Source organism: Chaetodon trifascialis, chromosome 10, assembly GCF_039877785.1.
Source record: "Chaetodon trifascialis isolate fChaTrf1 chromosome 10, fChaTrf1.hap1, whole genome shotgun sequence".
NCBI lineage: Eukaryota > Metazoa > Chordata > Actinopteri > Chaetodontiformes > Chaetodontidae > Chaetodon > Chaetodon trifascialis.
In genome coordinates, this window is record NC_092065.1 from 14,217,043 (window position 1) to 14,231,394 (window position 14,352).

Genomic DNA, 14,352 nt, shown 5'->3' on the forward strand with positions numbered 1-14,352 from the left:
GCATGGATATGAACCGCTGCTCCCGTTTTCCCTCTGGTGGGACATTATTACAGCTTTAAATCTTTTTTTTTTTTAATGAAACACTTATGGAATGAAATTATGAAAAACCAGGATTTTGTTTGGAGCGTTGTCAAACCTTAGGTGCAGCTGAGGTGTCACTGATTTTAATTATTAATCAGAAAATAATGAGATTTTATGCAACCATTCAGTTCCACCTGGATTTCCCTCGCATGTGTTTTTGTTAAAACCTCTGAAAACACAGTTAAACATTGGTAAAGCTTTCTTGTGCTGATACTTGTTTTTGCGGAGTTCAATCTTGTTTGTTCAGGGGTACCAGCAGCGCAGAGACACACATGACCAGCACAAGATTCCAAATTACAGATTACTCATATAATTGTTATTCTTTAATTAGAGCTCTTGATTGAGATGTGAATCTCCAGATGAAATCACTTGAAATAGTTTCATCACCGTCAATGTCTGGTGAAACAAGCGTCAGCATCGAGCATTTGATAGACACAATGTCTAAATTGAAAACACATGATTCAGAACTTGATGCAGTGATGGACCTTGTTATTTTTGTGCATGATGAACATGGTGCGTAATAATTTCATGATCACTATTTCGTTTTGGCGTGTGTGTCTGTGTGGTTGTTTATGGTTCAGATGGGGTGTATATTTAGCTGCTGACAGCCAGTGCAGAGGAGGTGGAGACAGGTCTGGAACAGAGCCCAGGACTGGAGGCCAAAGGGATGGAACTATTGCCGACAGCAGACACATGGTCATAGGCACGCACGTACACATTCATTCCCGCACTCAGTAAAAACACAGAATAACATATACTATAAACATCTCATCCAGTTATTGCTCACGCACAGATCCGACATGCCTGATGTTAGACTTTCTTGCTTGCGAAGTCCAGCAGATGGATATCAGATGGAGATTCGGCTATAAATAGCCATAAAACTTCATCAATTCTAATTGCCTCAGTTAATTTAAAATACATCCCTGAGTGCAGCTTCTCTGAGGCTATGGTAACCATGCTGTTGTGAAGGAAGTCAGACAGCTGGGTTTATTCAAGGGCAATCCTTTTCTCCACGGGGTTGTCATTAGTCAGTACAGTCAGAGAAGGGCAGGCCAGGGCCAGGCTAAGGCTTGATCTTTGTGGATTTACCTGGGTGAACATACACACTGTCTTGTGGAAGAGTGTCAGTGTCTGTTTTGTTTCTCTGCCCACTGCTTGCCTTCGCTGTTCTTTTATTCTAACTCCCTACCTCATTTCAGTACACAAAGCATTAGTAGTGGAATTTGAGCAAAATCTTTAAAAATGCATGAAACTGTTTAGTTAGTTCACACATCAACTGTAAAATGTAGAAATCAGATCTCTCTCTGCCTCCCCCTTTTTCTATGTGTCATAGCGTTCTTCTTAGTGTTGTTCTCAGTTTTGACCTCATTTTCCCACAAAGGAAAGAAGGAGTCAAACTGTGAAAGATCATAAGGAAAGCCTGTCGAGGCTTCAGTGTATGTGCAATTGGAAAGCAATGTCAAAATACCACAATATCCTCACACAACATTTCAAGTACAATTCTGCAGGCATGATGTTTTGGTGATAAATAAATATTTCACTGGATGTCTACAGAGCAGTTAAGCCAGCCATTAGTTCCCAGTTTGATATATATAGGTTGTTTAGTTTGTGCTTGCCGTTTTTATCGCTTGTATCATGCAAGAAATGTTCTCCTGCGATAAATGTACTGCTCTTACCACTGTTCTCTTCTTCTATCGCTTCTCAGTGTGAGTGTGTGTGCATGTCAGAGAGATGTGCAGAGCAAAGGTGAAGTTAATTACATTTATATCCCCCTGTTATTGAGTTGTATCCAATTTGATTGACAGCCACTCAGGTGGTATTTGTACTTGACTTTATTCAATGTTTTGCCATTTCTTACTCCTCCATTCCCCCATCTCTCTCTCTTTTGTGCTCAACATACACACACACATACACACACAGACACACCTTCTAAGATACAACATTTTCATTCTGACAGTATGGCCCTCGGTAGTGTGGCCTTTAGCGGACAGGGCTGTAAAACGGCGATAGCCCTGTGAGGGAGATCGTAATCATTTCTCTGTCTCTGGGATGGTCTTCATAGTGCTTTTTAACATGCTCTCTTTTGCTCAGGTTTTCTATAATTAGACTGGCACTGTGAAGGAGGTATACCTTGTGCAGTTTCCAATCTAAATCCCTGTCATATTTCACTCCCCAGAAACTGGCCACAGCTGCTGAGAACTTCCAGATGGAGTATCAGTGGAAAGACGAGTTTGAGGTAACAGAGGGAAACAAAAATACAGACACACACACACTGACAGGAATAAGTGCATAAGCACGTGTATTATATTGCATTGTATCGTGTGTATCTGCATGTGGGTAAAACACAGGAAGATGCACACACACAAACATTAATGGTCATGCACATAGTCTGGATTTACTGACCATAAATTAATTTCATTGTTTGAATAGGTTTAATCTGTTTGCATCTGTGTGTCGTTAGCAGTGATTACAGCTCCATTAGTAAATAGGTTTATTGCACATTATACACTGTGTTATGACACTTTATGCCCCTCATTTCAGATGACAGATACTCTGCTTTCTAAGAACAACAGTGGCAGACAATTATAAGGGAGAGTAAAGGTGGTCATGAAAAATGCGTGTCACAGACATCAGCAGTGAACTGCTATATTGCTTTCTCAATGGCAGGAAAATGTTTCCCTGGAGCATTGCAAATGGCTGCAGGCACACAGACACAGATGTAAAAAGAGCAACACTCTGCACACTCAGCTTAACTCATACAGTATTCATACGATCACTAGCAAGGACCAGTGTCTTCATTAACATAAAACTGGAGAATTTACTGATGGAGTTGTCTGCCAACAAAAAAAGAACTATTTAGAAGTGGAGCAAGCATTTCATGATTATATAAATGTTACACTTCTTTGTGCAACACCCTAAAGCAGCCTCAAAATGATATTTGCGCTTCTATGTGACTTGTTTACAGGATGATGAAATCGCCTACTACAACGCAAAGGACAATGTGAGTGTGCTTTTTTTTTTTTTTTTTTCCTTCTGTGTATTTGCTCTGCTTCCATTTTAGCCCCCGCAAACGCACAGGTCACACACAAACATGGGAAGTAATATGCTTTTACTACACTGCACCCTCTCTCTCCTGTCCTCCCGTTCACCTCCTCGTCTTCCCTCCTCTCCTCCATTTTCCTTTTCTTATTCATCGCATCCATGTCTTTTTTTTTTTCACCCAGGCTTTCTATCATTGCCTCAGCCTTTTGCTGCATTCCCTCCCTATTTTGCCTCCTCTCCAGGCTTTTCTTCCAGAGTAGCTTCCTCTCCGTCATCCCTCCTCCCACCCTTTCTCAGGTGAAGAGGTTTCTGCCATGTTTCTCCTCTAATTGACAGATGAGATGTATGAGCTGGCTATACTGTTGCTTTATTAGGAAGTAACTGCTCGCACTCCCTCTCCCTCCTCCCTCCTGCTTTTTGTCTCTCTCTCCACTTCACTACCTCACTCCCTCTCCACCCTGCATTCTTTCCTCCATCTCTCATCATGCTTTTCTTCATATATTTCCCTGTCTGCACTGCTCTCATTGATGTAAATTGGTGAATGCACGGTAGGAGTTATAAATCTCCACAAGGGGCACGGACAATCTGGCTGTATCCTGCTATTCCTCCCAAGTGAAAATGCAAAAAAAGAGAAAAAGCAAGATATCACAAAGCATATAGTCAGTGATGCTATATTTTCTTAAACGAGCTGGGAGGATGTGAAAAGTGCAGCGATGACATTATCACATCAGACAGGAGTTGATGAGGATGTATAACCAGAGTGTCTTTGAGGTCCTGTGCTTTTAAATAAACCCACAAACTGTTTCATGCATGCAATGATGCTTCAGCAAATAGAATAAAGAGGCTTTGCATGACTCCTTAAACGTACGGTCAGCATTAGTGTCTGCATCTTGTTTTTTTTATTTTTCCTCCCTCAGCTGGATGCAAATGAGACAGAGGGAAGGAAATACAGGATTCGACCGGACTTTAAAGAGGACCTGTCATTTAAACGTTTGACTGATCACAACCACACGGCTGTCCACATTCCCACTGACATCTATGATGGCTGTGAGTATGCACGCACACACAAACCAGAGTGGTATCCATGGATACAACTGACACACCAGCCCATTATGAAATGTCGGTTACAGATTGTGCCTCTAGCAAATTGGCCCATGGCTAAATGATGGTTTAAGAAAGTGATACAGCCTAATAGGATCTTCTCCTGTACTATACTGCCTCCTGGTTAGCCGTGTGTCCTTTCCATGTAAATGAACAGAGGGTCCTAACTGGAATGAATTGATGTGTGCTTTTAGCCTTTGTCTGAGCAAAGCTCTAACATGAGCCATTCATTAATTTTTTTTTAATCTGAAGAGAGGTTTTGATAATGAGTCTTTCGCTTCAACCTTTTCATGTGTCCTGAGGCTTTGAGTTAATAGCTCTGATGCATAATCATAAATAAAAAGTGTGATGGATGTGACGTCTAGCCTGTGATCACACTTAATGTGTGCTATACTTGACTGTAGTTTTTTACATACTGTAGGTTTTCTACATCCACCCAGAGCAGCAGGTTTTATTTGGACATGTATCTCTCTTCATTGTGTTTATACTTAGCTATACTCCCTGTTAATGCGATTTTCTGTGAAATCAGAAAAGGTGGCTAAATGGTTTCCCTAAACTACATCCCTGCTTGTGATTATGAAACTGTAATATCGAAGCTGAAATAAATCAGTGTGCTTGTTCCATCCAACCAGCATTTTTACAACCAAGTAAACATTTTTCACTGTAAAATACAATCTGGGCCAGTATCTGTTTGATGGTCCTGTGTTTGCTTCATGTCGTCAGTTGCATTTGAGCTGTCTGGCATTGATTCAAGATGATGATGAAACATATCTGTTGCAGAATGTATTTGCCCTGTTTGTCCTAAAACTACATTTCTGATCATTTCCTCATCAACCGGTGACATTTACCTTGAATGGTTCAGAATAATTTGATTCTCTGGAGTCACTTTGACATTAGCACAGCTCAAGTTGAATGTCAATGACTTAAGGATGGTCTGTTGAATATCTTAACTGTGGTCTGAATTATGTATTCTAACCGCTTTCTTTTCTTCTATTTTTACATTTTAAGTTCTTGGGTGATGCTCTGATCAACGAGTGAGCAATAAAGTGTTCAGTGCCTTGCTCAAAGACACTTCAGCTGGACACATGGTTCATGATGGGGTTGAACATGAGTCCAATTACAGGATAGTTTCTGTAACCAGCAGGCTTCACTGTTGCTGCTTGGCTTGTGCTTGTGTATTTTTATCTGTGGCTGTGTGAGACTGGGTATCTGTGTCTGTGTGTACATGTTTAGATATTCACTAATTAGCGTGCAGTGGGATGTGGTGCGTCAGCAGTGACTTGGAGGGACAGCAGAGTGGAGCGACTTCCTCTGCATGGCCCTCAGCCTGCTGGGGAACCGTCTGGCCCCAAGGTTACACACTTCACCTTTCCGCTAACCCCAAACATGGGGCAGAAATGAGGGATTGCGATGGGCACACACTGTTGTCAGGGTCTGTTATTTGCAAAAGTGCAAGCCTGGTTTGTTAGCATGCTTTTGAACTCATTGTGACTTTGTCATTTTTTTTCCCGAGACACCTCTCTGGCCATAATCTGGGCAGTGTGCCATGACTCCTCACACTCCTTTTCTCTCAAGGATGCTGTTTATTGGTAGCCTGTGATGAGTATGCATAGATACGCTGAGCTGCTGGGACCTATCCAGGGCTGAAGTCTGATCAGAGCAAGATGAAAGAAACTATAGGTGTGTGTGTGAGGACCCAAAACTAGTATCTCTCTGAGGTATTGGGTCACAATCTCAGTTATGGGGACTGAAAAGCCAGTTCTGACAAGTTTATTTTGAGGTTGAGACAAGGTTTTAGAGTTTAGGTTAGAATTAGTTCTGCTAAGGGTTAGGGTTAGGGAAAATGGGGCTAAGGAATTAATGCATTCAATGAAGAATTCCCAGATAAAGAGCAAGGAGCATTTGTGTGCCTTTGAATGTGCACACACTCATATACCGTGTCAAATATGAGCACACATGCAGGAGTATGTATTTCCTATTCCTGGAGAAGGCATACGTTATTGAGATTTCAGCTCTCCAATTTGATCTCCACCCTATAAATATTCCAGGAATAGCCTTTGCTCAGCTGGAGAAAATTGGATTTTCTGGGTAAAGTGGGAGGAAAGTTTATGAAATCACCTTCTATAGGCAGCAGCACGTCACATGGGTGAGACCCGTGTAGAATGGGAAACGGAGACGTTCAGATGACAGAAAGATCACAAAAGCCACATCTGTTGGTCCAGTGAAGGACAAGGTGTGAGATGGAGGGAGAAATACGCACAAAGAAAAGATTGGAAAGGTTGAGTTCAGCTGTGCTGCTTTTGAACGCAGAAGCTGAAGATGTATGTATACAATATATACGACACCCCAGGGCAAGACATAGGCATATAAATCATTTTGAAGTATATGATATTTCTCATCTTCAGGATAGCATGCTAGCCAGCTTGTAGCTTTTCTCTTCCACAAGCACAGAACAAAATAGCCGACAAGAGAGACAGCAACACTCAGAGGGGCAGGAAGAGAGGATTTTGTTGCATTTGGGCAGAACCAGGTTCTCCCCTGTTTCCTGATCTTTGTGCTAAGCTAAGCGAATGGGCTTTAGTTAGTGTACAGACATAATAGTGGTATTGATTTTCTCATCTAACTCTTGACAAAAAGGCACATATAGTAATTTCCCAAATTGTCAGAATGAGTTTTCTTTAGTTGAGCTGTAGTGTTCTTTTCGAGACAAAAGGTACATGATGACTAAGTGTATGGGGGGTGGACTACTTATCCTTAATTAAGGCAGTGAAAAGTAATGTACTCTTTAATGTTAAAAAAAGCGAATCTATGTTGTATTTGTTCGTGAATTATATTGCATCCCTGATATCCCACTGAGATGAAGTCATCGCAGGGTGTAGATTCAGTGTGGCATCAAAGCCATGCCGAGTGCAGCCTGGGAATTCATTAGTGTCAGTGGCAATATGGGCAACTAGAGGATACTGTATCCCTTATGAAACAGCTTATTAAATTTTGCGGCTAAGTCAGGAGTACTCAAAACCAATGGAAATATTAAAAAGCAACATATTACTTATGGATTAGATGTTTTTGGTTTGCTTGCTTATCGCATTTCAGTTTGTTAGCCTAGAGGATGTGTGTATGTGTGCATCTTCTGTGTTTGACTAGCTAGCTCTTTGGCTAAATCTAAATAGGTATGAGTGGGCCTGTGTGTAGATAGTTATCTGCCTAGGCCTACTTGTCTGTCTTTATCAATCTTCACTAAAAAAAACACATGCAGTTTGTAATTTTCTGATTATCTAACGAGGGCTGTGGCGTTACTTTCTCTCCCTCTCCCTTTAAAACTCTACACTCTCTCTCTCTCTCTTTCTATAATAAAAAAACATGCACTCCTGGCAACCAGGCTTCATTAACTCGGCCCTCCAGAGGCATGCATGCAAATGAACAGTGTTTGCTTTGCACATCAATGGGCCACGTCACACTCAATACAGGATACCAATCTATCTCACACACGTGCTCACATACACATATAGATGTACGCATAAAGGCATATATACACTGCTGTATTAGTATAAAGAAAGAGAAGACGATCAAGGGAGGAAAAAGAAGAGCAGCAGAGATACAGAGCATGGATAGAGTTGGGGCAGCATGTGCTGTGTCTCCATCCATCATAGTGAGTGTTATGTGGCTCTGAGCTGTCTGGGTGCTGTGTCATTACATCCATAATGCCTGTTGCCTCTCACAACACACACTATCAATCACACGCATGCACACATACAGACAGACACGCAGACACACAGACACACACACACACACACACACACACACACACACACACACACACACACACACACACACACACATCGAGTGTTTCAGGTAAAATTAAACACAGTTTGATTTTTATCAGTGCAAACCCATTGCTTGCCAAAAACCCATTCCTCAGTATTTCTTACTACTTATCACCACTGGCTGGGTGTGCTGGCCTGATATTTGCTCGTGTGTCCTGCTGGGCGAGTGGGCTGACACTGAGTGAGCTTGTGCATGTGAATCTTAATGAATGCGTTAATCTGGGATGTCCACATGTCTTTGACACTCTACAGTGGCTTGCTTACCTACACTGCTGTATCCTTTGATCATTATAGAACACACGCACAGACATGCACAACTTCACAGAGTTGTGGAAAATCAAGATCTGATCTCAGTAATATGCTCTATACTTATTGACATGTATGTGTTTGTATGTGTGTGGGTTTGTGTGGATTTCTAGCCACCATTGTGCTGAATGAGCTGAATTGGACGGAGGCACTGGAGGAAGTGTTCAGAAAGAACAGAGAGGATGACCCGACCCTTCTCTGGCAGGTGTTTGGTAGCGCTACAGGCCTGGCTCGCTACTACCCAGGTAAAAAAAAACAAAAAAAAGAAAACAAATGTCTGACATTTATCATAGAGGAAAGTCCCTGACTGATCATTGGGCCTCTTAAGTTGTTTGTGTATCTGCTAATCAGAGCTGACTTAGCTGACTATTATTTGGTTGACCTGAGATACAGCATGTGGCTTCTTCTGACATCTGACATCCAGAGAATATATACACAAGTCTGCTTTGTTCATACATCACTCAGCAAAGAGGCGCAATAAATAATCCGAATTGCTCAGATTGTCCTGATTTTATATGCAGTACCAGATAGTGTCATACTATGTTTAACTGCATTACTCCGGTGTTGCTCTCTGTCGTGAGTGTTTTCTCTGCCAAGCCATTTCTATTCATGAGATTCCCTGTCATCATAGACTCTGTATAGCTTTATGAGAAAAGTTTATGTCTAATATTCATGAATTTTCATTGGCCCGGAATTTATTCCTCTTTGTTCTTTCTTTTTTTTTTTCCTTTTACCTCTTAGCATGCCTGATAAGCAGTCGCACACCCTTATACTGGCTTGTTTTTATGGTGTCCCTCACTAATAGCATACAGATAGAAAGCAACTGATTTTTTTCAAAGCAAGTGAATCTGGTGCACCGTGCTTTACCGCTCAGATGAATATTCTTTCTTCATCCCTACTGTTTACCTCTTCATGAATAATTTTATCCAGCATTATACATGTTATAATGTAGATGGTGTCATAATGTTGGATTCTGTCTCACAAGCTAACTGTCATTATGGCCCAAATGTAAGAATCTTTTTTTAGAAACTCTGAAAATGTGTCCTTGCTTAACTGCACAATATGACTGACAGCAAATAGACACTGCTAGGCTGAATATGACACTGCATATTGCCTGATATTTGCAGATCAACACTTACAGTCTGACAGTTAGAGGCGTCAGAAAACAATCCAAAATAGGAATTAGTGGTTTATTCTCTGTTATTATGAAAACAAAATAATAAACATACATCTCATCTCCTCCTAAAGCCTCTCCCTGGGTGGATGCTCGTAAGACACCAAGTAAAATCGACCTGTATGACGTCCGCAGGAGGCCATGGTAAGAAAACTGCTAGAAAAACTGCAAGACGCATAACATTTAGTCAATGTAGGTCAGAATTCAAAGCCAAAATTTCAATTTTTATGTATTTAGGTGTGATCATGATCGTTTACTGTTATGTAATTACTTCTTTAATCATTTGAATGTAGGTGTTGAGATGATGATGAGAAAAAAAATGTTTCTTCTAGTTGTACAACCTCATTTCCGAAGAGGTTAGGACGCCGTGAAAAATGTAAATAAAAACAAAATGCAATCCTTTGTTTATCGTCAACGGTGTTACAAAGTGTTCCTTAGCCCATGTAGTAATCTCCTTCATACAATCATGTGTTCACAAAGTGGTGAACCTCACTCCATCCTTGTTTGTTAACAACTGGGCCTTTCCAGGATGGCCCTTTCATACTCAATCATGACTATCACCTGTTACCAATGAATCTGTTTACCTGTGGAATGTTCCAAACAGATGTTTTGGAACATTCCACAGCTTTTCCCGTCTTGTTTTTCTCCTGTCCCAACATATTTGAAACAAGTCAAATTCAGAACAAGCCATGTTTTATTTATGTTTTACACAGCATCCCAATTTATGTGGAAAGGGAGTTATAGTAAGTGTAGGAAGTGTATGAAGGACTGGGTAAAAATTCAATATCATGGCCCATCAGCTGTCTGCATTGTATCATACATTTTAAATGTAGCGCAAAGCTCGGAAAAAGTTAGCAAGTTGATTTTTCGTCAAGGCTTTTTTGTGTGATGTAATGCATATCCTTGCAAGTGTTCTCATTAACACTGTTATATTAAGCTCAGCAATACTGCTGAGCCCTATATGTATGTAACACACTGAAAAGTATGACTCAAAGTGTATCAATAATGTTGTGATCAAAGTAAATTATTGTGTAAATTGTTGGATCAGAATTTCTGTCTGAGACCAGCTTGTCTTTCATTCATTCATGCCCATCTAGGTACATTCAAGGAGCTGCCTCACCCAAAGATATGCTAATCCTTGTGGATGCGTGAGTGACTTTATAACCTCCTTGATCCATAACCTTGTCACATCAGTCATGATTTCCCCTGACTATAATACATTTGCCACATAATGTAATGCATTTCCCAAAGCAGATGCATTTCTAATTACACTGCGTAAAATCTCACAGGACAAGAACTGAGCTGACAGATTGCAGTGAGAAGCTATCAGGTGTTTTTTTTTTTTTTTAATTATTATTTATTTATTTTTGTGTTGTTGTTGTAGAAGTGGGAGTGTCTCTGGCTTGACTCTCAAACTGATCAGGACCTCTGTCAGTGAGATGCTGGAGACTCTGTCTGATGACGACTACGTCAATGTGGTTTACGTGAGTATTGTCAAACCCTGCACTTGCTGAGCGTTGGGTGGTCTGTTTGTGCGAGGCGACGGGGGGCATGGCGTTTGCTGAGGAAAGGGACAGAGTGATGGACAGATTCAGAATGTGTGCATTAGATGCATTTGACACTTTGCAGATACACACATGAGGACTCTGTGCACGTGGCCACACACACATATACACACAAGACAGACAGAGAGATGGATGACAAGTAATGAAATATGGATTTCTCTCAGGCCTGGCCACCCTGAAACAGACCTTTAATGAAATATCCACTGCTCTATTTGGTGTACAGGATTAAAACTCTGCCCTACATGCCTTCATCCCACCTCCTTACCCATAGGTGTGTACGTGTGTGTGCATGCATGTGTGTACATTCCCACCTTTCCTAAAGGAATTAAAGTTGCACCTCTGACTGGAGTGAACCCTTGGAAACACTCATTCATCACCCCCTTGGTCTCTCCATCACTCTTTCCTTTCATCACTGAGGCTCAACATTTCACCTTATACCTCGATTCATCTCTTTGTGTCAATGCATGATCTCCCTGCATGCTGCACGCCTCCCCTCTACTATATACAATGCCTCAACTTTCCTCCTTTCACTGCTCCCACTTTCTTTCCCTTCATTTTTACTTTTCTCGCCCACCAATCACTTCCCTCGTTCTCCCCCTCCACCTTTTCATTCTCCGACCATCTATTCTAGGCCTTCCATGCTTGTGATTGCACTCCGAAAGAGCCAATCAGGAGACTGTGTGATGCGTAGATGGGTGCCAGTGGAGGTGTTTATTGAGATGGGTCTTTATAGAGATTGGAGCTGTCTTCATTTTCCTTGCACAAAAACAGCCATTCAGACTCTGTTTCCTCTCTCCAGGGACCCTTTGTCTTGGGCACAATGTATTCAGTTTCACGGTGGACTTGTGATTCTGCAAAGATGTGCAATTACTGGAATCTGTCGAAGAGCTCAGTGTGTGTGTGTGCGTGTGTGTGTGTGTGTGTGTGTGTGTGTGTGTGTGTCAAGAAAGTGAGACGGAGTGAGATTTGTTCATAAAGTTCAACACAGTCTTGACTTGCAACTTTTTTTTTTTCATTTGTTTGAATTGTTTCTCTACAATCCTGAAGCGATCTGAGGACCATGCAAACCATGCATGGATGTGTTATTTTCAATGCCAATTTCAATATCAATTCTGGAAATTATGAAAACAAGATAAAATGATTATTGTGTCAGATTCCGTTTTTTGTTGCTCTCTCTCAGACTCACCAACGTAACAGGCTGACTTGGCATGCTGCTACATTACTGGTGCTTGGAGTGGTCAAAAAGGATGAGCGAGTTCCATTTCAGCAATCCTCTCTTGCTTTTATATACCAAATATCATTATTATTAATCTTTATTAATATTAGTCTTATCATTACTATTGTAAAAGATTTATTTTAGTTTTCAGCGGAATAATATTTAAAGTTAAAGGAAATCCAAAAAGGCTTTTTTATTTAAAGTTAAATAAATGCATGATCTGTCCAATCAGTAATCTTGTTAAAAAAAAATCGAGATCTCGACATTGACCAACATAATCAGAATTATGATTTAGCCATAATCAAGTAGCCCCATGTTAAAGTATAAAGGGTAATGTAAGTTTATAAAAATTTGAGTCATATTTATAGCTTTGACAAATGGTTCTATTGTTTACAATAACACTGTCCTTACCAAATCTGGTATTTGTCTATACTGGAGACAGTGCTATAATCAAGTTCAACAGTGTAAGAAAAGTGAGCAGTTAGACCATCAGACAGGTTGTAAATAAGCCAACAGTTTAGCCAGATTATCCAAACCACAAAGTCTGAACCCCAGTTGACCCTTTGGTTTGTGAAGTACTGTTTTGAAGCCTTGAGTTTGGCATTATGGCTGTCACCATCTTGTTTTTATTGGAGCCAGAAGTGACCATATTTGGATGACAGGGTGGAGCTGGGGAGGATACTCATCACTACACCTCTATCCTGATTGGATCTGACTAAGAACCCAAGGACATGCTGTGGTAGCAACTTGTCAATCACAAGGTAGCCACGCCCTAAAGCATACACTGCGCCAACAGCCAGCAAACTTGTCCGGAATTTACAAAGTGACCACCATGTTGAATTGAAGAAGACGGGGAGCTAGTGACTGACACTATAGACTCATTAGGAAATTGTTTGGTGAGGTATCAATCAATCAATCAAGTGAGAACCTGGGTCATTTTCTCATAAGCGTACATACAATCAGACATCTTTGACGCCCCCTGCTGGCCATTATAATGAACTGTCTCTCTCTCTCTGTCATTGACTCACTTACTCATACACGCCCACACACACACATGCACCGCGCCCTATGTCTGGGCCTGAGGGTGTTGTAACCTGACACTAAATCATTAATCTCTGATATTACCCATAAATCCTTCCTCATTAAGAGTAGCCCAGGGACTAAGTTGGCATTTGGTCATGGAAGATGCTCGCACACTTCCTTGACAGCTGCAGTAGGTCAGAAGAATTCAGATGGCTCTTTCTTTCCACTCATTCTTTCCCTTTCTGTCCTCATCCTCTGTTTTTTTCTTTTTTTCACTTGTGTTCTTGCTTTCCCTCACCCTCCCGCCTCACTGAGCCTCCGTCACTTTTATCCAGCCTGTTCAGCCGTGTTAGCTGGTGTCAGTGTTGTTAGCCAGCATCAGTCCAGGCAAGCAGAAGCACCAAACCAGAGTAGCAGAGAGTCCAGCGGGATTAGGGCTTGACGATTAGCTTCTCTCTTGTGTCATCACTAATCCATTCCCAAGGCCTGGACCATCACACGCACACACACAAGAGCTGTTGTAATAGGATCACAAGGGAACAGTGGAATCTGTAGTAGATTGTATTCGTTGGTGTGCAAGGCCGATAACAGTATCTTACAAAGCGAGAATGTGTTTTATCGGTAATTACACAATCATTTTGTTTTTTCCATTTCTTATCTACAAAAATAGTATTTTTCAAACCAGAATGTGATTGATGTGCAACATATGTACACCACGTGAGCTCATTATTTTCTATATGTGATACACCTTCTCACTTTCCTGCTTTTAAATCCTGAATTCACACCTCCCCCTTCTCTTTTTCTGTCCTTTTCCTGTCACTTCCTGCTCCTCACCCTCCCACATTCCCATCTCACCTTCCTCACTTCTCCTTTTAATAGATTGTGTGATAAGATCCCCAACTGCTCTACGGGGGCAATTATGTGAACTTGTGTGTCTGTGAGTGTGTGCGTGTTTACGTGCTGTTGCTTTGATCCAGTCCTTTCGTCACAGCCATCGTCATTCTGCCTTAGATGTGTATA

General features: G+C 41.2%; 1 protein-coding gene across 1 annotated transcript in view; it reads left to right on the top strand.

Moving 5' to 3' along the window:
* LOC139337172 (voltage-dependent calcium channel subunit alpha-2/delta-1) overlaps positions 1-14,352 on the top strand; it is a 58,627-nt gene that overhangs the window by 18,788 nt on the left and 25,487 nt on the right. The window contains exons 4-10 of the mRNA XM_070971630.1: positions 2,258-2,317; positions 3,047-3,082; positions 4,041-4,170; positions 8,468-8,599; positions 9,603-9,672; positions 10,626-10,676; positions 10,913-11,012. Of these exons, the coding sequence (XP_070827731.1) occupies positions 2,258-2,317; positions 3,047-3,082; positions 4,041-4,170; positions 8,468-8,599; positions 9,603-9,672; positions 10,626-10,676; positions 10,913-11,012 (579 nt within the window). The remainder of the gene's footprint in view (positions 1-2,257; positions 2,318-3,046; positions 3,083-4,040; positions 4,171-8,467; positions 8,600-9,602; positions 9,673-10,625; positions 10,677-10,912; positions 11,013-14,352) is intronic.